Source organism: Sprattus sprattus (assembly GCF_963457725.1).
Source record: "Sprattus sprattus genome assembly, chromosome: 9".
Taxonomy (NCBI): Eukaryota; Metazoa; Chordata; class Actinopteri; order Clupeiformes; family Clupeidae; genus Sprattus; species Sprattus sprattus.
This window is the reverse complement of record NC_137928.1, coordinates 8,644,230-8,670,120: the sequence shown is the minus strand read 5'-3', so window position 1 is coordinate 8,670,120 and position 25,891 is coordinate 8,644,230. Positions and strand designations below refer to the sequence as shown.

The window sequence follows — 25,891 nt, the reverse complement described above, 5'->3', positions numbered from 1 at the left end:
TGGATTGGGTGAAAAACCCATTTCTGTTGTCCGAAGCATGTGGAAGCTCTGTCACTAATCAGGAAACACTCATGGAAGTGTCATCTGACCGTGGACTCCAGATGAAGTTTGCCACATCCACACTCACACAGTTTTGGATGTGTGTGAAGCAGGAGCACCCTGACCTGGGAGAGAAAGCTTTGGAGCAGCTACTACCCTATGCCTCCACATATTTATGTGAGGCCTCCTTCTCTGCAATGACTGTGATCAAAACAAATCAGAGAAACAGACTGTGCCTGGAGAAGAGCTTGATCACAGCAGTTGCCTCCTTGCCACCAAGACTGACAAAGATTTTCAGCGAAGCACAAGCACAAGTTTCTTACTAAAATGTAATTGCAAACGCACTCAGTTCAATGCAACAATATTCAATGTTCAATCTTCAGTGCTGACAGTTTAATAAATCAGACAATGATGGCATAGAGCTGTGTATAACATATTTTTTTTCAATCAAAAATGCTTTGCGCTGGTTAGGGGGTACTTGGCTGAAAAAATATTTCACAGGGGGTACAAAACTGAAAAAAGGTTGAGAACCACTGCTTTAAAGGATGGTATAATATTAAACCAAAGTATTTAAGTACAAATCCCTTCTATACTGTAAAAATGCCCCTTTGAAATCTGACTAAACGTTTTCAGGCTATTGAATATATTGAACTCATATGAATTGTGAAAGACAAAATACTTTCTTAAACAAGTATATTTCTTTAATGCACATATATAAATTACATATATTTAAAGACATGCTTGGTTTTGGCTTATGCCCCTCTTTCAGAACAAGCAAGCAAGTGGATGGACGATGAAATACAATTTTAAAAATAAAGAAATATATAATGTAATGCAAAGTTAACATGGCAATGACTGAAAAGAGGTCAAGCAGCAAAGTCCCAAAGTAAAGTAAAAACGAGCACTGTGTGAAAATAATATAACGTGACCTTTCCTTTGGGGAGTTAATGTAAGCGCTGGAGTTTTTTTTCTGGTACGTGATTTCGTATTGACATATATACTCTTGTTTTAAACATGACAAAAAGAAATCTGCACAATTGAGCACTTGTGTGAAATGTACCGGACTGCTACGCAGGACGCCTAATGCAATGGAGAGAAGAGTGTGAGGTTTTTCATGGCCAAGGCATTTAGGCACAATGCCCCAGCTTCACAAGAGAACACCAGCGACAGCCTCGTTTATCCACCTCTGTGGTGTTGCAATACTATTACGGCCTACAAGTGTGATGTTACAGGTTCACGTTATCCGCTTCCCTTTAGGGCACAGTGAAATGATTGGACTGATTAAGCAGCTTACAGCAGTTGCACAATCTGATATGCACACACACACACACACATAGGACACACCTGCACAAAGAAAGACAAACACAGAATCACCACAGTCTACAGTTTTGCAACAGCGTAGAGGGCAATGGACGACACACATCATTTTGGAGTAGGGGAGGAGTCCTCTCTCTATCAGAAAGCAGAAGTGTTCACAGTGTCTGTCCAGACAGATGGCGAGACTCTATTTGACTTCTTTTTTTTTTATAACTGAGAGGAATAAGAAACTGCTTTGATTGGAGGCACTGAAAGGGTCTTTTGGCTCTACGCAGGTAAATCAGTCATTAATATAGTAAAACCTGCTGAGCCTGTGACATAATAACAGTCAATGCAATACATGTAAGGGTGGGGTGTGCACACACACAGTATCTTAAGTAAAATCATATTAACAATAATATTAATAAGAAAAACATACCTTAGAAAAATGAGGGGAAAAAAAGATGTAATAAAATAAAACAGTAAATGTGACATCGTTGATGCTTTTTCTTTCTTTCTTTTTTTTTACAGAAACTCGAGTTAAAGTGGTGTACAGCATAGCGTAAAGTCAGGAAAGGAAGGAGTTTAAGGCAACACTGGTAAGGCACCGCGACTCGGGTGCCAACAGGAGCGAGATATCTGGTATGCATACTGTGGGGGGAGGGAGGGAGGGAGGGAGTGATTGAGTGAGTGAGTGAGAGTGATGGGGATGCTTCACTTGTCCTGCATTTTCTCCAGGATGGGCACAATCATGTCGAACTTGGGTCTCTTGGCCGGGTCCTCATTCATGCAGATTTTCATGAGCTTGCAGATGTGGGGTGAGATGCCGGGAGGGATGGTGGGGCGAAGTCCTTCCAGGGCCACCTGGAGCAAAGAAAGAAAGACAACTTTCCCATTTCCAATACCTAACAGCGGATGTGACATATAAATAAGGCTTTCGCTCATGTGTGTCTTTCACATCCTCTTTTTTTGTATTCATAGCAGCCGATGAATTGATATGGTAGATTTTGTCAATTAGCTGGAGTCTTTTGTCATAGTCCTGTGTTGCAATTGCACCAAGAGAATGTATGCAACATTTTACAGTAAAATGTAATGACAAAAGTCTCTTCTGTGGGGTAAAGACACACAATACGATAACAATTTGGCTACTTTTAATGACCAACCTTCATGCCAATCTCCATGTTTGAGAGGTCAGCAAAGGGAACCTCTCTGGTAACCAGCTCCCACAGAAGTATGGCGAAGCTCCACATGTCTGCAGAGCGTCGGTTGATCTCTTCTGGTTTCTTCTGCAAGGCTGTGAGACGGAGAGAGAGAGAGAGTCAGAGAAAGCTATACAGCTGGCCTACACAGCACAAGACTGATGCACAACCAGAAAGAGCCTCATGATGGATTTTGAACCATGCTTGACCATGTGAAAGTCCTCACAGTGAGCATATACGCTTATAAATACATTTATGGCAAATGCAGTTAAAATGGTCTGAAAAGGGAAGTGACTCCAACAGCACTCTCCACCAACTTTATGAGAAATGCACATGTATTGTTATATCGCCCAAGTCTCTTCTTGGATATTAAGCCTATTGTGGTCAAAGAGCATTATCTCAAGACATGTTCTACCCATGCTACTGACTGCAGTAAATGTCCAAAAACATCATTAAAAGAATAAGGAAATGGGCTGTGCTGAGACAATAAGTCAATAATAATAATATACAATAATATATTCATATATAATAATAATATATTATACTATAATAATATAATATACAATAATATTCAATAACAATAATAATACTGCCAAGACAGAGTGATGTACCCTCAGGAGCCATCCAAGCTGGAGAGTACATCCTCCCTGGGCACTGAAAGGAGAACTTCACATCTGCCATACTGATCCTAGCAGTCATGTCCTCATCAATCTGGAAGTCATGACAGAGAAAAGCACAGAATTAGGCACAAAAAGACAATAGAGCTCCGAAAAGGAAGCTAGTCAGTGAAGAAAGAATGTGCACAATTTTGTTTTCTGTCAGGGAGCTTGAGGTCCCTTCGTAGCACCACAGGGACATAAATCGGAGGGAAGAAAAACATTTCACTGGCATGCAAGTAAAAGAGAAGGTCAGAGGGACCCACGAAGGAAGAGGATTTTTCATTTCATGTGGCGGCAGAGATTTGGTGGTAAATATTTATAGTGGGCTCACCATGACGCTCCTGCTGTTTAGATAGTGGCGGGGAATCATTGGCTCAAGCGTGTGCAGGAAAGCCATTCCACAGGCAATGTCCAAGGCAAACTTCACCGCCTGAGTCTGGTCCACCACAAAGTCTGTTGGGGAGGAAAAAGACAGATCCAGTCTAATTATTCTACATCACTGCACTGGATTGGATAATCAATGCATGCATCCTGCTGTGAGCTACACCAGATTATGTCTTTGCAAACACTTTGCCTGCATCTCACACAGTGAAAGACATTTGCCACATTATATCTACACTGCTCACTCAAAATTATTCCATATGGCAAAAGTATGCATTTCAGATACAATTCTGCATATGGACGTGCCTCTACACTGACACCTGTGCACTTACAAAAAGCTACAATATAGGAGGTGACCGACGCAGTACTCACTTGTGCCCTCATGAAGTACATTATAGAGAGAACCATATGGCATCCAATGGGTGATGATGACAGGGTGGGGGGCAGGGGGTGACTGACATGCCCCAAGAACAGGAAGGACATTCGGGTGGGAAAATATCCTACGATGGATGCCGGGACAAGGAGGACAGGGGAGGACAGGACAGACACAGACACATCACTAGGATGAGAATTAAAAGGTACATATACATAGATGTGGGCAACAGAGGTAAAAAATTATCATCATACTTCAGGCAGTATCATGATGTACATTCATTTCCATGGCAATAAAAACAGAATCACAAACCGGCATGACTAAAAAACAAAACACTGAGGTGTGTCTGTGCAGGCGAGCAGTGCTCAGGGTTCAGAAGTGAATTGATGAGATCAGGCAAGAAATAATACATAAAGCATCTGCCCAACAGCTTAAAGCCAGAGACAAAGAACTAGTGGTGATAAATAGGGATGGGTATCGTTTTGTTTTTTTCCGATACCGGTACTTAACCGATACTTCTTTTGTTTACATCTCGGTCCGGGTAGGTACCGGTTGTATTGGAACCGGTTCTCGGTACGCAACCCTAGTGATAAAGGCCGACAGTGATTGGCCTGTCTTGGCCAGAAAGTCTCCAGCCAACTAGCATGAACGTTCTGCGCCTGCCTGAGGGGAAAAAACTTGCTATACCAAACCATAAACGAAGCAGCGTTTGTGCATCATTTTTCACATCACTCTCGCTTACCAGTGATGGTTTAATAATATAGCTACTTCTAATCGGAAATTCGTTAGATAAGAAGTTGCTAATGGCACTGGCATTGTCAGCCTTCAGGATTTTGCTTGTGGACAAAGAGAAGATGAGGCAGAGGTGAAGAAGAAGGAGAAAGTGCAGTGCACTAAATGGGTGCAATCATGAATGGGCCGACTACAGCCACAGCCTCAAGGGGATTTCCTGAACCAGTGTCGAGAGCTGGAGATAAATGAAACCTTTGATTTAAACAGCCAATCAGAGTCACCTCTCACCGACAGGGTCCGCCGCCATCTTTCCTTCCACATTCCGAGTGCAGATGTGGAAAAATATTTCTGGCCAGTGCCTCCTAATACAAACTTAAATGCTTAAAATGGGTTTGCCATGCAATGGGGGGGTTCTGGTCTCTTGGAAACTGCCAATTACTATCACTCAGACTAATACCACATCTGACAAATCCAAAGCAGTTCCATAAAGGAAAAATGTTTCCTCAGAAACCGCTGTTCAGCTGCATCTGGACACATCTGTTAAGAGTCCAGATAAAACTCTAAGCAGTTTTTAGTTTCTAAAGACATCTGATGCAAACTCAACTCCACCTGCCACGGGGATACTGCTTGGGTAACCTGGACAAGAACAACGTTTTGAAATCCAACTAACTGCTATGCCACTTATTCTGAATATTTTTATCATTTTAAGCAGAAACACAGGTGGAGAATCTTTCTTCGTATTCTATTCAAGTATTCAGGTTCTATAGTCACATGGCACCATTTCCATTTCCCAGATGTATTGTAGGGATCAGAGGTCAAAATATTTTTGGGCAGATAATTCAAACTAAAAGGACACAGTGTTACAGATTACACACAATAACAGAGAAAATTGATGTGCTACTCTGTGGGGAGACAACATTTGACATACCTTAGCTTGGGATGTTCCTCATTGAAATCTCTGCTCTTTCTGGTCGTCCAGTCACGAATCTTCAGAAGCTTCACCACAACCTCAGTGCCCTGCCAACGCCCTTGCCACAGCTAGAGAGAAAAAGGAGTGATTAGAACCACATTAGGTCATTAGCACAGCCACAACTACAGGTGACAAGTCCTGAAAGACCAGATCACATCCTGTTGGCAAAATAGAACTATCCAGACAATCTCTGAAGCTGGTAGACAGACAGCTCCAAGTCAATGGGAAATCTTTTGGAGTGATATACAAAACATATGTAGCAGGGTCTGTATTGACAGAGGATCAATATTACATGTAGTGGATGCTTAAATATAAATCATTTATATTATATATTTAATGGTTACAATACGACCAATACATGTGAAGGTTCCATACCTCTCCGGAGTGGTTATCGTTAATTTTCAATAGGAGGGACAGCTGTTTGAAGTCAATGCCTGCATGTTTGTTCAGTGTGCCGTTACCTAAAAATGCAAAAAACACACACACACACACACACACACACAGTCAAACATCTCCTAGGCAGGGAATGTGTTTTCTGAAAATGTGTTTAATGAATTCAAAATTTCCTTTGATTTACCGTTCCCATTTTTTAATTTACGATCACATATCAGAGCTTTATAGAGTGAGTGCTCTGCATGACTGCACAGATTTCAGTGCATTGGCAGAGATTGATCTGCTAGCCCGAGCCGAGAGTAATTACTGAACATGACTCACGGGGCCGTGTTCGAGTGGTGCCTTTCCAGAAAGTGTCTTTGAAAGGAACTTTAGTCAAGTTCTGCCCAAGCTTCTCTGCTCGCTCTGCAAGAGGAGGAAAAATCACTTAATAAAACGTCAAACCATGCCACCGCAGGACCAGATTTGGGCAGCAACGACACACATTTCTAGTGCAATGAACAAATTGAAATATCCAGAAGCTGATGACACATGTTGAGAGAAGAGACATCTGTTTTCTATCTACTCCTATCAGTCTGTCTATGCAGCACGAGGAATACCTTTCAGGAGGTCACGCAGGTGTGGTTTAGCCTTGTCCAGTGGGGTTTCTCCGTATTTGTTGCAGATGCTCACCTGGGCGCCACTAGTTACCAGGTCCTGAGGGGGGAGAAGCACCATAAAAGGAAATGTCTACGTTATCCTTCAGAGGCAGGCGTTGTGTGTGCACTGCAGGACCATATGTGTTGCATCACTCAGCGGGCTGCATGGGTCTGACCACCAGGGGGAGCACTCACCTCGGCCACCAGGTCCTGCCCCCAGAAGCAGGCGTAGTGCAGCGGCGTGTTGCCGTGCTCGTTGGACGCGTTGGTGTCCCCTTTGCACTGGATCAGCTGGAGGACAAGATCACAGCAAAGCTTACACATGACACAGGATTAGGGAGGAGACACGCACGTGAATCAACATGCTCACTGCTTAAAAGGTGATACCATCTCCTGGGTGTTTGTAATTGCACTAGCAACTATTTCGACAACTTTTCGGCTTTTTATGCGCAGTACTGGCAGAAGTTGAGGTGACTGAGCATCTGCATTTTTTCCATCCTTAGTTTCATAAGTACAAACCCCTCACACACCTTTCACCCCTGTCTACAAGCGGGATGAAAATGTGTGGCATTGGTTTCAGTGTACATATGGGTTAATTCTTTCCTTCCTCTTTCTCTCTCCAGCGTTGTACTTGGTGGCGTCACTCAGAAGCTGTGGAGAAACAGTCTCTACCCACACACACACTAAACATCTAAATTCACGCATCAGCAGTTTCCTAATTTACCGCTTCAGACTTTCTTAAAAATTGCATAAGAGCAGCAGGTTGGGCCTTACTCTGAGCCAGCTGCTGAAAGCACACACCGTACACCTTCAGCAGGCCTCTGGATCTCTCCTGTAGCATTCCAAAACTATTATAACATGTCTAATATAAACGCAGCGGCCACAAAGGCCCTCGGCAGCTCAAATCCAATGATTCACCCTGGCTACGCGCTCACGTCCCAAAGCCGCCCCGCGCGTGTCTGGGATTTAGCTTAGTCTCCGTTTGGCTGAGTGTCCGTCTTCACAATGGGTAAAAAACACAAAGCGCTAAGCGAGAAATTCAGCGCTCACACTATAGCAGAGAGCAACACAAAAGCTCCCTGGGGCATTTAATAATAATAATAATAATAATAATTCATTTTATTTTGAACGCACTTTTCATTCACAGGAATCTCAGAGTGCCTACATATTACAACATTTGGATGTTTTCATCCAATAAAACTGGTAACCATCACTGTTCAGATGTTTTAAACTCGGTTAGTGAGGACTTTGAAAGCACCAATCACATCACATTTGATATTTCTCTTTTTTATTAGACGCCACACAAACATTAAAAGTGGATTTCAGGAAAGTGAATAAACCTTATTCTCATCCGTAGCCCTTGCTTGCTTGAAATGCTTTTCCTTTCCATGAATGATTGGGACCCCGTCTGTACTTTCCCTGAGTGCATGTCAGGACTCTGTCTAGTCTGAGAAGTCACACGCATGCCCTGAGAACTGTAAAGCCTCTGTAACCAATCTGTCCAGATGCTACTGTGACATCTAATTTGCACACAATGTCTCGACAGTCCTGTTGAGATTAGCTGAGTTCGTCTGCTTAAAGTCGCTCTTTTATTTGACAATGTGTTTTTTTCTCAAAAATGTAACCTTGACGGTTTGCCTTCCTTTTTGCAAAAGAAAAAAACACATTCTAATACAAACCATCTGACAGGTACAATGTATAGTTTGTGTACATACAGATGTACTGTAGTGTAATATTCCATTCAATACATCATGTTCAATCCCATGCATCCTGTTGTTTGCATAAGGCCTTGTACTGATTCTATCTGTAACATTTTACAGACCCCAAAATATACAGAATACATACAGAAAAGCTGAAAACAATGAATCAATGTGTCAAGTGTTCAGATCTTTCTAGGGTTCCTTTAGCGTTATGGAGGGAATTTATGGATCTTGGGCACCTTTCATAATGAGTATTATTAGCTGTGTTTGAGTTCACAACTAGCTGGCGAGTTGGACCCATGACTGGGCGTCAGGTAGATGACAAGACCTCACCTTGCCCACAATATCTCGGTGTCCGTGGCTGGAGGCCAGGTGCAGAGGCGTGTCATCTCCGCGGTTCATGACGTTGATGCGGGCGCCACGCATGATGAGCATGTCCACCACATTGGAGCGGCCCTCACGGCACGCCCAGTGCAGGGGGCTGAAGCCGTGGTCATCCCTGAAGACACAGAAAAGAAAACCAGAACGTCCACATTAGCAACCGCGCTCTGTGATAGAATATGTATTCAACACAGAGACTGTGTGCTAACAGCGAGTATATAAAACAGTCAATCTTCTGTTCGCACTGAAGCAAGCCGGTGGAAATTGCACACTGATTACTGTTGCATGACTCACAGTAGCAGCAGAAAAGCCTGAGATGATTAACTTATACACTTACTTTAGAATACTTCAAAAACTAAATTGGACCTATTCTGAGGTTTCATCAGTTCATTTATTTTACACATATTTGTTATTCAGCCCATACTCAGAGGCAGCAATGATGACAACAGATGTCCTCTACTTCAATCTGCCACATCCTCCAAACAATGGTCAGACATGACACCCTTGAAAGAGCTAACCAGCTGACTAAAGACAAAGGCAAGGAGGGCAGGTCCAAGAGTAGTGAAAATAGGAGAGAGAGAGAGAGAGAGGGGGGGGGGGGGGGGGGGGAAGAGAGAGAGAGAGGGGAAGAAAGAGAGGGAGGGAGAGAGAGAGAGGGAGAGAGAGAGGGGAAGAGAGAGAGGGGAAGAGCGAGAGGGAGAGAGAGGGAGGGAGAGGGAGAGGGAGAGAGAGAGATATGCATCTGGCAGCCTCCCTCAGTCAGGAAAAGGGAGGAAAAAACATCAGCCGGCCTGGTTTACACTGTCAGGCCATATAAGGCTCCAGAAGACTTCCTTCATCCATGCAGAGAGCAGTCTGCACACTGGGCCCTCAGCTGCTATGCATCATCCACCCAGCCTGTTGACCTTCAACACTTCATCCTCTCGCCGCCTTTCTCTCTCCTCTTCGGGCTCCTCAACTCTGCCTCTCCTCTCTCAATGAGACGGAGACACTCGCCCAAACATCAGGGGAGGAATGCTGGGCGCATGCTCTCATGTGCCCTCTGCAGCACCAGGAATCCTCCCTCTGTTTCCAGTTCCTCCTATTCCTGTGACTCTGAAATTCCAGGAGGCCCTTTTTGCGTGTTGACGACAGGCCTAAATAGTAGCTTCCCTAGACTCTATTCATTACGCACTTGTTAACATAAGTCAAGTAGCGGGGATGAACATGGCAGTGAAGAGGGGGAACTGAATAATCTTGTGGTAAACTGATGGTGCTTTGTGGGGGGAGGGTGGCCCCTATCCCGCACACAGAGGGGTATGTGTTCCTGCAGAGAGAAGATCATTGAGTTGCACCAAAGAGACCCTAATTCCTACCATGGCAACACACTGAAGGCAGATCCACTCTCCACAATAGTAGCTCATTATGGAATTCTGTTACTGTCAGTATGGTGAATAAGTGTAACCGAAAAAAGACGCATTTAAAAACGCATTCCAAAAATGCTTGCAGATAAAATGTACAAACAAATAGACCTAAACCAAAAAGGTACATTGAGCCATGGGATTTCAATACCATCCACTTAAAAAATGCCAAGACTCCAAGCCATTCCCAGAACGCTTAGTTATGAACTCAGTGATTTCACCCCACCCTGGCAGGGCAGGGATGTCCCAGTCTCCAGGAAATGGACACATTCTCCTCTTGTTGCTGCCCCGTAATACTGTTGTTATTTCAGGCAGTGCCACCTGCCAGCATAATTCAGAGTGGCAGGCGGGAAGAGTTCCCTGTCTGCACCATGTCTGTCTGAACCAGGGAGGCCCAACCCAGTGAGATCATTAGGGGACGGCCACAGCACACCCACACACAGTTACTCACCCTTCCACTCAACCATGGACATCAGAGTCATACTTTCTGAAGTTTAAGGAGCCATATCAACAGTCGACCACACCATAAGTCAGACATTTGAACTTCCCTAATAGAGAAGTTCTCTCAGCAACAGTGTGGTTAGTCCAACACATTTTTATATCAGTGTGCAGACTGGGATATCTCATGACTCCGCTTACGCTATGGACACACTTCATGGATAATGACCCTTCCAGCTCACTGGCTGAAGGGTGTGGTAAGTTAGCTGGACTAGCAGACATGCTAGGTGCTTTCTGAGGGTTAAATATAAACAAGTCACCTCTCTGTATACAGCCCAGCCTCCAAACCAAAAAAGGCACTCACAAAACACCTCCCCCATCCTTCTTTCTCTTCCCCCCCACTCTTTTTCCAACTCCCTGCCATGCGCAGGACAAACAGAGCGGACAGAAGCCATAAATGCTTATATTTTCACACTCTGTTGTCATAGTAGTAGGGTGTTGTAACGACAAAGTGTTGGAGCCATCTGTGAAACTGCCAACAGAGTGTGTGTTTCAAGTCGGGGCAAAAAAAAAAGTTGCCTTCTCAACCCTTGGGTTACAAATACTACTCTCTCAAGAAATGTCTTGACAAGTAGAGGAAGGGAAAAAAATTATCAGCGCAAGCATGAGGAAATGAGGGGCGGAAACGGAGGCCACTATCAAACGCCACCTATCAGGATCCACCGGAATGGGTCAAGCGCAGAGCGGGGAGGTAATGAGCTCTAATACGGCCCCTTGTGCATTGCCTCCCATACATTCACAGGGCCCCCCCCCCCCCCCCCCCACATCTCTCAGATGTACACACACACACACACACACGGTCCAGAACAAACAGGCCTTTCTCCTCCCCCTTTCTCCTGCTCATTTGGTGGGCTGTGTAGACAGCTCCCCTGAGGCTTCCGTGGTATTCCATGTAAGGACATTGTGAATTCCACAGAGCTGTCGGGTGTTTTGGGTCTGTGCGCTAGCAAATTGGTAAATTCACAAGTAAATCTGGATAGGGAGGACAGAGCACCTTATATGCTGCCACAGAGCAGGAGGCAAGGCTGTTCTGTTGCAACTGTTGCAAACACCAGTGGTCAGAAGAACTGAGACAACAGGCAATCTGCTAATGGCTTTGGGCTGCCTGTCAGTATGACAAGATTTATATTTCTTTCTTTTTTTTTAAAGGAAAAGAAAAGACAGGCGAGCTGAATTGATTTAAAAGAAACCTACATACATAAAAGAGGATGTAACACAAATTGCCACTGAAATTTGTTCACATGCTTCTCATTTTACACTTAATTAAATATCACTCTGACAGGGTTAAAAAAAAAAAAACTAAACAGAAGGGAAAAAAAACAAAAAACAAAAACAGCATTTCCTGTTGAGAGGCCTGGGAAATCCATCTCCAGTGGCTGAGAAAAAGTCACGTAAGGATACATTAATACACGCACAGCTAGGCAAGATGCCATTCAAAAAGGGTTCATGTTATAGTTCACGTGCTAAACAGAGGGGGGTTACTGTAGGACACAACCCTTCTTGGGGAACTCTTTTTTTGTATGCATACTTTTAAAGCAGTTACGTGAAATAACCCAGGTTGCTTAGACACACAGTAGCTTGGCTTGTGCTGCATACCAGGAGTTAACATGAGACTCTTTGAGGTGAGTGCAGCTAAACAGCCACCTGTGGGTAAATGACAGTGGTATGCGCCATTCCTTGGACAGAATTGTAAACATGCTTTGTTGTGCTCTGGCAATCTGTGGGAAAATCAGCAGGCCTTACCCCTGGTTGAGATCATTTTCTGTGTTGTCCAGCCAAAGGCGAACAGCAACGGCGTTGCCTTCCCTACATTGGGTGAAGATGTCATCCATGATTGCCTCTTCGGTTAACTCTCAGGGCTAACTTTGACTCGTACAGCTAACTGAGTGGCTGGGTAGCAGTGGGTGGACAAGGACACACTACAGAGGTAACCGCAAAGATTTAAAGGAGGCCTGGAAAGCATTCGTCCTCAGGCTCAGAGCACACCCCTACAGTAACCAGGGGACAGAGGCGGGAGTGCTCCGTACACCTGAAAAACAAACATGAAGAAATATGCATCAACACTAACATTACCTGTCAGTACAGAGTTATGATCATTTACAAAATCAATACAGATAATTTCATCTAAACACATCTGTATGGTTTATTTTGAGGATTAAAGACTATTCTGACTCTGACTTTCTCGATAGATCATTTGCTGACCAGTGGCTATTTAACCAGGAGACAACCAGTTGTCAATTGCTGCAATACGTCATCCTTGATCAATAATAGTAAATGTTAGTTATATCTATTCATGCCTGAACAGCAACCACAAGAATGTCACCAACAACTTCAGCTAGACCAGAACAATGTGTGTCCAAGACCTAAGGTTACCTTTCAACACAATTGTGACCAAAACATCTTAACTTATGAATGCACATATAGGCATGCTGGTATATTCTATTCGAGCAAATTGAATTAACCCATCACATAACTAAAAGTAAAGTTCCACCTGAATGAAACTTTACATGCCTCGCTGGGACCACCCATTTCTCCATGGAGATTACTATCACTGTCATCTTAACGACTTGTCCTGCTCAATCTGTTTTGAGACAGCTAATTCAAAGCGCCCAAATACAAAGATTTTGCGAATGAAATACAGTAGTATTTATAGCAAAATAAGTAGTCTTCTAACCCAAGGTTGTTGCCAAGTTAACCACATTCCAAGTTACCTACCTAGTCCACTACAGAATAACGTCAGCAAGTTGTCCTTCATCCTATTATTAGGACATTTCTTTTTCTAACTTAAAATCGCATCCGACTTTTTCCTTCAATGGACAGCTTTGGCTAACATCTACAGAACTTTAGTGACAGCATATATCATAGGTATCTCGCTGGTAAGATTAATACACTTAAAATTCCACCTAACGTTAGCTAAAATACCCATTTCAATTTTGAAGTTACCAAGCGCCTAACAAGCCGCAAACCTGCCTTAAATTCGAAAGTATCCCTTACAACCACGAAATGTTAATTAAACGTTGATTTGATAGATAGATAGTTACAACAACGTACAGGCCTATATACACACACGTTACGTTTAACAGGTCATTCAAGTGCCCGTAGTTAAGTTTAAGTTATTAGTCGACAGTAACTACCTAGCTAAGTTTAGACTTAAAAGTGGTTACATTATACACTACCCAAGTCTACGTTCACAACTAGTTTTAAACTAGCTGGTAATGGCTTGAAATATCTAGCGGAAACAAAGTTGGAGAACACTTGAATGCCGAATCTGTCTATTTACTTGAGTTAGTCAGCTACGTTAGCTTACCAGCTAGCTTGCGACCTAGCTAGCGCCATCATTAGTTATTCGCCTAGTTATCGTTGGCAAAAAGGCAGACATGTATGTAGATTATTTACATATCTATCTACATACAATATAATTTTGGGATAATTCAATGTTGACTGATTATTAATTAAAAGACATTATTCGGTGCACTGCTTAACACAACGTTAGCAAGCTAACTAGCCATCTTCACTGAGGTTATTTGGCAACTGATGGCAGGGTACTTCGTTCATTCCATACAACCGGGCACGTAGCTAGCCAAGTTAGCTTTTCCACAAGTGCATATATCAACATATACAAAACGCTGTCTGTCATTAAACTATTTCAACAATATAACATTAAATTAGTACGACTTACCTAACGTTTTCCGTTTTATTGCATACGGATTTAACAATAAATGATCGTTGCCTTGACAGATTGAAGCAAAGACTGCTTACGTCCCAACAGTCCACACCCTCAAAAAATCTTACGTGGGCTAGGAAGCAGCTCTTTCCCTAAGAATTTTTACTTACTGCGCACTCTAGTGGAAAATAGCCGCCATGGTGGCTTGCTTAGCCGATTCCTTCAATGACAAATAAAGTACTGTTAAATCAGTTGATACTTACTGTGTGCATTATTCAAATAAAAATGTTTAGTAAAATATGTATATATTTTTTTCCTAAGCAATATTTTAAATGAACGTTTACACGTAGTACCCTGGCGATGGAAAACAACTACAATCCCATAAATCTTAGCGATTCAACATACGTCATTGTTATGCGTCCAAATTCATCATTCAGAGGCTAGGATCACTGCACATGTGGTTTCACAAATACGTTTCTAATAAGGACATAACTGTCAGTTAGCTAAGAGTATTTGCTCGCTTTTTATCAAGCTAATGTGATGTTTTGATGCTGTATTGCGTTGACCAACTATGTTTGCTGAAGAGGAATGGAATGATACTGCTTCGGCTGAGCCTTCGACCCAGTGTGGCATTACAGTTTCGGAGTCAATCCAAGAAAAGGTGAGTTACTGAAATATGGATGTCCATGTAATTGTAAAGTACAACCCCAAGTCAGAAAAAGCTGGGGCGCTATGGAAATTGCAAATAGAAAAGAAAGCAGTGGTTGATACATTTGCATTGACTTTGCAGACAGTAACAAGATATTTCATGTTTTGTCTGGTCAACTTCATTTGATTTGCAAATATACATCCATTCCTGCCATTCAGGCCTGCAACACACGGGGCAATTTAGGGGTAGTAATGAAGTAGAATGATTAAATAATGGTGTTATTTGAAACTAGTGATGTCAACAAGTACTTGCAATCATGATTAGGTACAAAAGCAGCATCCAGGAAAGGCCTAGTGTCCTTTAGGAGCAAAGATGGGCTAAGGATTGCCAGTTTACCAACACATGCATGAGCAAATTATCGAAATGTTTAAAAACGATGTTTCTCAAAGAAAGATAGGAAGGGATTTGGATATTCCGCCCTCCACGTTGGATAACATAATTAGGCCTATAAGATTAAAAGAATCTGGAAGAATTTCATTGCGTTAAGGGTAAGGGCACAAGCCTAAGCTGAATAATCGTGATCTCCAAACTCTCAGACTGCACTGCATCAAGAACTGTCATTCATCTATAAGCGATATAACCACATAGGCCCAGGATTTCTTTGGCATGCCATTGTCAAACACTACAATACATAGTTACATCCACAAATGCCATTGGAAACTTTAGTGTGCCAAAAAGAAGCCTTATGTTAACCATGTCCAGAGCGCCGCCCACTTCTCTGTGCTCGGAGGCATCTGGGATGGACCATCACACAGTGGAAACGTATATTGTGGTCAGACAAATCAGTATTTAAGGTCTTTTATGGAAGAAATGGATGCCATGTGTTCCGGACCAAACAAGAAAAGGACTAATCAGACTGTTACCAGCAACAAGTCCAAAAGCCAGGGTCTGTCATGGTATGGGGTTGTGTCAGTGCCCTTGGAAAAGGTAACTTACACTTCTGTGATGGCACCATTATTGCCGAAAAGTACATAGAGATTTTGGAGCAGCATATGCTGCCTTCAAGGCGGAATTCTTTCCAGGGACGCCCATGCATATTGCAAGACAAGGCAAACCCACATTCTGCTCACATTTCAAAGGCATGGCTGAGGAAGAGTGTGTGGGTGCTGGACTGGTCTGCTCTGACAGTCCCCAATAGAGAATGTGTGGCACATTTTGAAATGCAAAATGCGACTAATGAAGACCCTGTACCTTTGCACACCTTAAGACTTGTTTGCGGGAAGAATGGGACAAAGCTACACTTGGAAAGCTTCATCACTTGCTGTTTAAAGGCCCTAAACATCTTTAGTGTTGTGAAAAGGAATGGCAACATTACGAGGTGGTAAATGCTTTACCGTCCCAACTTTTTTTGGAAATATGTTGCAAGAATCGAAATTAAGTGTTTATTTTTATTGAAAAACAATACAATTCATGACGTAAAACATCAAATGACGTGCTGTTGTTTTGTTTTCAATGTAATACAGGTCAAAGAGAATTGAAAAAACACTGTTAATTTAACATACCGTCCCATCTTTTTCTGATTTGGGGTTGTATTTCCCACTAATTGTTCATTGGAGCGGTTTAATATGGATTGTTTCAACAAAGTACCTTGCACTTTCCTTTCGATAGGTAACACCAAGGACCGGCAAGAAGAGTTTGTTGAGAACTCTCCAAACTCTTGGAACAGTACCGGAATGGACCACTTGCTCTGCTCCTAAAGGCAGTGAGAGTGAAGCTGAGGGGGACGCACCATCACATCCCAAGAAAAAGAAAAAAAGAATCAAAAAACGTAAAAGAGGTGCACTGGCTAAAATCCCTTCTGAAGGAGGAGACAATCAGGATGGTGATGACGTTCCCCAAGTTATCAAAAAGCAAAAGATAAGCCCTCAGGCTAAAGGTGAGTGTCTGACGGTCTGCGTGGCCTATTTGTTGAAGTGTTTAGAAAGTATAACTTGACAATTTCTTATGCTTGATGTCTCCCAATTTAATAGCTTCCAAAAACGTAAACAGTGCAGAATCAGTGGCAACTAAACAAGTGGATGAAGGAACCAGAAACAGTATTGAGAAGGCTCTCAGTCGCAAGCAGTGGAGGACCAGAATGAAGAACAAGAGGAAGTGCAAGAATAAATACCAGGAGAAGAAGCCCCAGGAGTCAAAAGCAGATACAGCACCGGACTGCCCAAGCCAGGAGAATGGACCTGACCAAAATTACACATCTAGCAAGCAAAAAGAAGTTGAACCTCGTAATGTAATTAATGTTAAGCCTAAGAAGTGCAAGAATAAATATCAGGAGAAGACCCCCCAGGAGTCAAAAGCAGATACAGCACAGGACTGCCCAAGCCAGGAGAAAAGACCTGACCAAAATGACACATCTAGCAAGCAAAAAAAAGTTGAACCTCGTAATGTAATTAATGTTAAGCCTACGAAGTCCAAGAAGGCAAAGGAAAAAGGACCAAAACAGGTCACAAAGAAAGATAGTAGCGCTAAGCCTATTTCTCCGTCTAAACCAGATGAAGTCTTATTCGTGGAGAGCTTGCCTGACACCAGCAACATTACAAAAGATGATTTAGATCCCAATCTAAGTAAGCCATCAGAGAAGACAGAACCTCTGAAGCCGTCTGACAAGAGGAAGCTGAAGGAGAAACAAATGCGAGCTGATAAACTGAGGCAGATGTTGAATAGTCAGCTTTCCAAGGGCAAAGCCGCCGAGTCTGCAGGGGACAGAGAGGAGACTACAGAGAAGGACACCGGAGATGAGGAAGAGGAGGTGATGAAGAATGATGAAGGGCAGACTCTTGATCGCTCTGCTGCTTTGCGGTCTAAAATGGAGAAGCGCCTGGAGGCTGCCAGGTTCCGCTACATCAACGAGGTTCTGTACACTACTTCAAGCAGCGAGGCCAAACGGATGTTTCAGCAGGATCCAAAGGCTTTTGAAGTCTACCATCTTGGCTTCACCACACAAGTTCAGTATTGGCCTGAAAATCCGGTGGATGCAATCATTTCCTTCATTTGTCAAAAGTAAGTGCAATGTTGACTGTAATGGAGAAAACAATGATGAAAACAATGTTCTACTTTTTGGACAGCTAGTTGTTCTAGTGAGCGATTGTGATTTTTTAATTTTGTAGTTTGATTTTCTTTTTTCTTTCTTTGAAATATTGTAGAAAGGAATGAAGCAATTTTGTAGAATGATGAATTGTAGTTCGTCACCTTTGTTCAAGCTCAAATTTGGTTAGAAAATGTATGACATGCTTTGCTCTTTAATTGCAGGCCGAGTACTCTGGTAGTGGCTGACTTTGGCTGTGGTGACTGCAAAATAGCACGCAGTGTGAAAAACAAAGTCCATAGCTTTGATCTGGCACCCACGTGTGACCTTGTGACAGTGTGTGACATGGCGAAAGTGAGTAATTTAATATGATAACATATAAAATATGTATTCATTCAGTTACATTTAATTTGATATGATTGTTCAAATGGTAACTGTACGATATATATATATATATATATACAGTACAAGTCAAAAGTTTGGACACACCTTCTCATTTTTTGAAAAGTTTTTCCTTTACTTTTATCATTTTCTACATGGTAGATAACACTTGTTTCATTTAGTACATCATTCCATATGTCGTCTTTCGTAGTTTAAATGTCTTCGGAATTAATCTACAGTGTAGAAAATATTAAAAGTTAAGAAAACACTTCTCAAAAAAATGAATGGTGTGTCCAAACCTTTGACTGGTACTGTGTATATATACTGTTAGTTAATCATTTCTCCTCATGTCTGTAGGTTCCTCTTGGTAATGGTACTGTGGATATTGCGGTGTTCTGTCTCTCACTTATGGGGACGAACCTAAATGACTTTCTCGCAGAGGCCAACAGAGTACTGGTTATGGGGTAAGACAAATACAAACTGAATCTTAGCTGAATGTTGAGTGCAGAAAAGCAAAGGTTAAGTTACTGGTTGATTAAAGGTGAAGAGTGTAGTTTTAAGTGGCATCTAGTGGTGAGTCAATGTGAATCTCAACCAGCTGAATACCCTTCCCCTTACAAGCGTGGGCGAGAAGCCGTCAAATGCCATAACAATGCGGAAAGCCCCATCTCAAGACAGTGTTTAGGTTTGTCCATTCTGGGCTTCTGTAGAAACATGTCAGAGTTACACGCCGAACTCCGTTGAAGAAGAGTAGATTCGAAGGGCTTATTCTACGCTAACAAAAACACAATGATTCATAGTCACTAATACACACCAATGAAAACATAATTATGAATACTTTATTCCAGTTCTTCTAATAGATGGCACTTAAAAGTACACGCTGTACTTTTAAAGGAAACTGCATCCCACTGCTTACACAGAATGTTTATACATAGCACAGGAGGCATTTTTTCTAGTATTCATCCTGTCTGTTGCAAATCACTTTGTGCAACAAAACAAAAAACATTATAATACTTGCGCATTTGCGTCAGAAAAGGTATCCCAAGGACTGCCGGAGCTCACTAGCTTTCAAATAACTTCTTGTATAAAACAGCTAACCATCATTCTAAACAGGTTTGTTTTTTTGTCGGTTTGTTTTCAGTGGAGTGCTGAAGATTGCTGAGGTGGCAAGTCGGTTTGAGAATGTGCGTGCCTTTGGAAGTGCACTATCAAGTCTTGGATTTAAGTTAACGTCAAAGGTGAGATTACCATTAAAAGCACTCAGTTTGAGTTGCATTTTATTGATGCATCTTATTTATTTATATTATTACCAGTGATTTTAATAAAGAACTTTTCCCAAACATTTTGTCCCTCAGGATACAAACAACAACTATTTCTTCCTCTTTGAGTTTGTGAAAGTTGGTGATCCGCCTGGGAATGTTAAAAAAGCAGGACTGACACTAAAACCCTGCATGTACAAGAAACGATGAGAAGGGGATTCAATAACAGGAGAGAGAAAAAAGGAGAAGGAAAAGAAATCAGCAATGTATATGGTCACATGCAAACTCCAGCGGGTCTTATTTATTTTTTTACATAGTACAGCTGAGGGTGAATTGATCATGGTGTAGTGAATACACCTGTGTGATCTTTCATTCTAAATTAAATTCCAGGGAATAGACTGAACAGTATGTAAGTTGTGCACCAGGAGCACTGCCTGGTCAAATCAAATCAAGGGATTCAGCACCGTTCATCTGGATCTCATTTTTCGTCTTCATTCGAATGTCACTCGAATGTTTTTTTTTTATGTATGTAAGAAAATAATGTCTTTTTTTTATTAACATTAATTTTGTTTTTAATGTTTGTGGTTTTGTGATATAAATACCGGTATGTGAAATAATCATCTCAATTCATTTTGGTTTTGGACATTTTTGGAGAATAGTCTACCATTTAATAAATATGCTACCTTGTTCTACCTTCCTTTCTATGGAATGTAGATAATTGAGGTTATGGTGGATGAAAGTGCCAACTTCGTGATTCATTTCCTTATATAATAGCCTCTTTGTTCTTTCACAGTGATCTCCGTTTTTTCTTGTTATCGTGATGGAGCTTTAGAGCAGTTTCTTTCACAGACAAATCAGATTAGCACATCTAGAAAAGTTCAAAGGGTTCATTTATCTCATGTCTACAGTTAATGTGTGACCCCTTTCTACAACTTATCTCCAGAGGAATATGTAGCATTGGGTGTAGAATTAGCAGCATGTCCTCTCCCAATTGTCCAGTTTTCAACCTCTGCCTTCCTCTTAAAAGGCCAGTGGGCACTGGTTTGGCATAAGAGCAGTACCCAGAGTGGCCAGCAGATGGCACAGTGCTACTGGCAGCAGAGACCACCAATGATGGGCAATCCCCTGCAGTGCCTGAGAGACAAGGGCAGGAAATACCAACCACATACTCAACATTAACACTCCATATAGCTTTTCTCTGTATCCTTGCAACCAAATGTGCTTGAAGGCCTTGTGTTTTCTTAGTAAATCACCACAGCCAAAACCATCTTAACTCCTGTTCTCAGGACTGTCACAGAGAAGACCTCTAAGATCTGTGCCTTAAGATCACAGCAGTATTTCACTGCCAGAACCACCTGCTGCATGGCAGGCCTAGCCTATGGCTTATTCCGATTAGTTATGAGCTGCTGACATAAGTGAGGGTTCACTTTAGGTCATAGGGGCTGCTGTAGCTAAAATACTAAATTATTTTAAAGATACATTAGTTACAGCAAAAGGGACCGTGGCACATTTATAGCATTAGTATACTGTAGCGGGATTTACAACGCACAGTGCTGCGTTTCCTACACTTTCCTTGTGGATTGTGAGGGTTCAAAGCATAGCCATTAATCACCATTGATCATGACCTCATGCAGACATAAATTAGTGTCTTCTGTCAAAAGAGACCCTAACCCTGTGACCACAAAGAAGAAATAATTGAATCTACATTCCTGGGAAAAACTAGAAATGGATGTATACTAGGATTTTTTTTTTTCACTGAATACTTAGAGATAAGTAAATGATTGTTAGGCCAGCTCAGATTTGCAGTAATGTACTTTCTTATAAATCTTAATCGAAAACACAAGAGTGCTGTGTTATCTCCTTCCTCCCTCTTTGGATATCCAAGACCTTTTCCAGACCTGGCTACTAATCCAGATGTGAGGACACACATTTTAAGTCTTTGATAACACTTGAAGCAGACAGTAGTCAAAGATATGAATAAAAACATCTGTGGTCACAGTTTTGCAATATAACTATGTTGTTGGGAATTGGTCCTGTGCTGACTTGTAGTTAGGGTCAAAGCTGATTTTACCTCAGGGCAGGGCAGTTCTGTCCCTTCTCTTCTAGTGAGTTTTTCAAGGAAAAGAGCGATTAGAGTTGCATTACAGGCCATCTTTCAAAAAAAATCCTCCCTTTACATAACCTCTAGTTGCATATTAGTCAGAGATACTGATTACCAGTTGGCGCCACCTGTTGTTATTTTATTGCCTATTTCAGTAGCCAAGCGCAGTCAAACTGATAGTCAGGACTATTTGGAGTAGTTTTGGTTGCCGCATGTGTCAAGCATTGCAGGTAAACTTTGAAACTATAAAGACAAATATATGTACACAAGACTTTATACTTCATCTTTTATAGTATTATAATATAATGATAATCTATCAGTATACTTTAATTTTCACGAACAGTTAAAATTGCTGTTCTATTGGTTGTGTACAGTAGTAGTCACATTATTCTACTGTTTTGTCACAAAAAGATGTTTAAGCAACTATGTCATGCATTTACAGACGCTTTTTGAAGAGCCATTTTCAAATTGCTATAACTAGAAATGTATTTAAGATAGCTCCTTCACACTTTCTAGGCTTAAAATATGATACCATTACTTAGGAATATGGACTAGGGTGTGGCTTGGGTAGCCTATAATAGGCCATATATCATAGTATTGGAGGTGCTTGAATTTGCTCGAAAATCTTACTCTACGCTCTGTTGCAGGATATTTTGAAGGCCTGTGGAAAGCTCAGACACAGACCCCTTCCTATGTATGCTCTATATATTATTAAAACTAATGTTTCCCGACCAAAAATGTTGTGGGCGGGGTTCAGGCTGGTATCCAATCTACCATCTAATGTTAAAACAGTATTGAATAATGGTGCGGATCCTATAGTGGTCTGGCGGTAAATTACTTTCAGCACCCACAGCCCTCCTACAAGTCCTTCTGAATCCGACCGCCCATTTTTTTTCGAGGACAGAGAAGGATGCAGAAGTGTATTTCGCCTTCTTCTCTGCGTTGTGTTTATTAACAAGAATGAATGGCATTAGGCATATTTTCTTTCTTTACTTAAGACTTTAGGCTGTCTATGTAAAATACACAATTTAGTCAGTAAATGAGGGAGGTCAGTTTTGCCCATTTAAACTATATGTGAATGTAGAGAAAGGGTTAACTAACTACACTACCAGTACTCACAAGGAAACAGCGGCAGCATTTCCCATCCAGAAGCTTTAATGACTTTATCTAAGCTCCCCCCTCAGAAACGCCTCAATTTAATGATGACGTGATCTACAAGTTCCATTTGACGCATCCATTTGACGATCATCAACAGACTGGAATATAATCTTGGAGGCTTGTCTTGTTTAATTTCAGTTTATTTTCCTAGTTTAGGCTGAGACGATTTTACACACAAATGAAAGCAGACTCTCAAGCATAACGCAACTACCAGAGAAAATGGCGTCCAAGTCTTTTTCAGAACCTCCTCTTAACCTGCATCTAAAGAACCTTAAGGTGAGATTCACGGTTTTCAATCGTTTTCATTTTTTCAATGATGTTGGACAAGCATAGGGATTTTCTTGGTAAAACTTCACCCGGAAACCCACCTCAGTTGATAGTCGTGTGTGGTTACAGTGTTCATCCTTAACCACTAGATGTCATCATGTCTCTTTTGTCTTCCTTCTTTACTGTTGAACCTTAGATGACCTCCTCTCAATAAGTCTGTATCTACTGTATAAAACACATCTTACAATTACAGTTATTATACTGTCTTGAATGCTGTTGAAATCACCTTGATCAAGGTATCAAAATGAACTGAATACATTATTTCATTGTGACCATTTTAGACTGTGTTTGGCTTTTGCACTGTACAGTAATTGGTAATACCTCATTCAAAATGTAGCTAGTTAAACAATTCATAAGCACTTAATAACGAATGTATAAATGTTTTAACATTAGTGTTGGGCATATAACAATAATGAAATTACATAATATTTACATAGTGTTTAAAATCAAATAAATGTTACTCTGCTGCCAAGAAGGAAAATATGACAGTAACCAACTTTCATTATAGGTATACACAATACATTCCCATCTTTTTAAAATGAAGCAGCACACAGAAGGCTGGCAAAGAACACATGTACGAGTCATATTACAATTTAAGGCCAGAATGTTATGTTTAACATTTAACAAAAAGTGCAAAGCAAAACTCAAAACAGTTTCATGCATTATTTGGATTCCCTTGACATACATTGGAGAATCATTATTATGTTTTAATAATATTCTTAACAAATATATAGATTTATATACAGCCGCGGAAAAAATTAAGAGACCACTTCAAAATTATCAGTTTCTCTGGTTTTACTATTTATTGGTATGTGTTAAAGTAAAATGTACATTTTAGTTTTATTCTATAACCTACTGGCAACATTCCTACTAAATTTCAAATAAAAATATTGTCATTTAGATCATTTATTTGCAGAAAAATGACAATTGGTCAAAATAGCAAAAAAGATGCAGTGTCTTCAGATCTCGAATAATGCAAAGAAAACAAGCTCATATTCATTTTTAAACTACACAATACTAATGCTTTAACTTAGGAAGAGTTCAGAAATCAATATTTGGTGGAATAACCTTGATTTAAAATCACAACTTTCATGTGTCTTGGCATGCTCTCCACCAGTCTTTCACATTGCCGTTGGGTGACTTTATGCTACTCCTGGCGCAAGAATTCAAGCAGCTCGGCTTCTTTTCATGGCTTGTGACCATCCATCTTCCTCTTGATCACACTTCAGAGTTTTTTTTATGGGATTCAGGTCTCGGAATTGGGCTGGCCATGACAGGGTCCTGATCTGGTGATACTCCATCCACACCTTTACTGGCCTGGCTGTGTGGCATGGAGCATTGCCCTGCTGGAAAAAACACTTCTCAGAGTTGGGGAACATTGTCTGAGCAAAAGTAAGCAAGTTTTTCTTCCGGGACAACGTTGTACTTTGCCTGGCTGAGGTTTGTAAAAGACCATAAGGATTGAACCAAAGCAGACTGGAAGGTCTCCTAGTTCGTCTTCTCTGATGAGTCCAATTTTCAGCTTTGCCCAACACATGGTCGTCTGATGGTTAGACGGAGACCTGGAGAGGCCTACAAGCCACAGAGTCTTGCACCTACTGTGAAATTGGACTCATCAGAGAAGACGAACTAGGAGACCCTCCAGTCGGCTTTGGTTCAATCCTTATGGTCTTTTACAAACCTCAGCCAGGCAAAGTACAACGTTGTCCCGGAAGAAAAACTTGCTTCCTTTTGCTCTGACAATGTTCCCCAACTGTGAGAAGTGTTTTTTCCAGCAGGGCAATGCTCCATGCCACACAGCCAGGCCAGTAAAGGTGTGGATGGAGTATCACCAGATCAGGACCCTGTCATGGCCAGCCCAATTTCGAGACCTGAATCCCATAAAAAAAACTCTGAAATGTGATCAAGAGGAAGATGGATGGTCACAAGCCATGAAAAGAAGCCGAGCTGCTTGAATTCTTGCGCCAGGAGTAGCATAAAGTCACCCAACGGCAATGTGAAAGACTGGTGGAGAGCATGCCAAGACACATGAAAGTTGTGATTTTAAATCAAGGTTATTCCACCAAATATTGATTTCTGAACTCTTCCTAAGTTAAAGCATTACTATTGTGTAGTTTAAAAATGAATATGAGCTTGTTTTCTTTGCATTATTCGAGATCTGAAGACACTGCATCTTTTTTGCTATTTTGACCAATTGTCATTTTTCTGCAAATAAATGATCTAAATGACAATATTTTTATTTGAAATTTGGTAGGAATGTTGCCAGTAGGTTATAGAATAAAACTAAAATGTACATTTTACTTTAACACATACCAATAAATAGTAAAACCAGAGAAACTGATAATTTTGAAGTGGTCTCTTAATTTTTTCCGCGGCTGTATATCCTTCTCAAAGCACTACGTGGTGAGCAGATAAATGAAGGGTCACTACCGAGCCAAACATGCTCATAATCAGTGTTCTAAACCCAGATGAACAAACTAGTGAAACTAATAATGAGAACACAATGGTGATTCTCAACAACTTATTTTTGGCCAACACACATGTACGTATCTCTGAATCTGTCTGTCCACTCTCTGTCTCATACACATGAACATGCACACACACAGACACA

General features: G+C 41.4%; 3 protein-coding genes across 3 annotated transcripts in view; 2 read left to right on the top strand and 1 right to left on the bottom strand.

Annotated features, from left to right (window-relative positions):
* Positions 1-739: 739 nt before the first annotated feature.
* Positions 740-14,464, bottom strand: ilk (integrin-linked kinase). The gene is made up of 13 exons (XM_080844211.1): positions 14,339-14,464; positions 12,403-12,688; positions 8,714-8,879; positions 6,876-6,971; positions 6,642-6,738; positions 6,364-6,447; positions 6,025-6,110; positions 5,608-5,717; positions 3,947-4,074; positions 3,525-3,646; positions 3,146-3,245; positions 2,499-2,629; positions 740-2,199 (listed from the first exon to the last, which is right to left on the bottom strand). Exons 2-13 carry the CDS (start codon positions 12,489-12,491, stop codon positions 2,050-2,052), a joined length of 1,359 nt encoding a protein of 452 aa, XP_080700337.1. The 5' UTR covers positions 12,492-12,688; positions 14,339-14,464; the 3' UTR covers positions 740-2,049.
* A 356-nt stretch (positions 14,465-14,820) lies between these two features.
* Positions 14,821-20,332, top strand: rrp8 (ribosomal RNA processing 8). The gene is made up of 7 exons (XM_080844377.1): positions 14,821-14,984; positions 16,641-16,908; positions 17,003-18,029; positions 18,279-18,408; positions 18,793-18,899; positions 19,577-19,673; positions 19,791-20,332. Exons 1-7 carry the CDS (start codon positions 14,895-14,897, stop codon positions 19,902-19,904), a joined length of 1,833 nt encoding a protein of 610 aa, XP_080700503.1. The 5' UTR covers positions 14,821-14,894; the 3' UTR covers positions 19,905-20,332.
* Positions 20,333-23,172: 2,840 nt separating this feature from the next.
* The window catches only part of LOC308370031 (zinc-binding protein A33-like), a gene marked incomplete at both ends in the record, with an annotated part of 7,335 nt that continues 4,616 nt past the window's right edge, over positions 23,173-25,891 (top strand). The window contains one exon of the mRNA XM_080844590.1: positions 23,173-23,229. Within this exon, the coding sequence (XP_080700716.1) occupies positions 23,173-23,229 (57 nt within the window). The remainder of the gene's footprint in view (positions 23,230-25,891) is intronic.

Bases quoted from the DNA above. Each gene is read 5' to 3' on its own strand.
- ilk (XM_080844211.1), bottom strand. From the start codon at position 12,491: ATGGATGACATCTTCACCCAATGTAGGGAAGGCAACGCCGTTGCTGTT. The intron at 6,972-8,713 runs GTGAGGTCTTGT...CTTGTCCTCCAG, and splicing joins ACCGAGATATTGTGGGCAAG to CTGATCCAGTGCAAAGGGGA. The intron at 2,630-3,145 runs GTACATCACTCT...TCCGTCTCACAG, and splicing joins AGCTTGGATGGCTCCTGAGG to CCTTGCAGAAGAAACCAGAA.
- rrp8 (XM_080844377.1), top strand. From the start codon at position 14,895: ATGTTTGCTGAAGAGGAATGGAATGATACTGCTTCGGCTGAGCCTTCG. The intron at 18,030-18,278 runs GTAAGTGCAATG...CTTTAATTGCAG, and splicing joins ATTTCCTTCATTTGTCAAAA to GCCGAGTACTCTGGTAGTGG. The intron at 18,409-18,792 runs GTGAGTAATTTA...TCATGTCTGTAG, and splicing joins CAGTGTGTGACATGGCGAAA to GTTCCTCTTGGTAATGGTAC.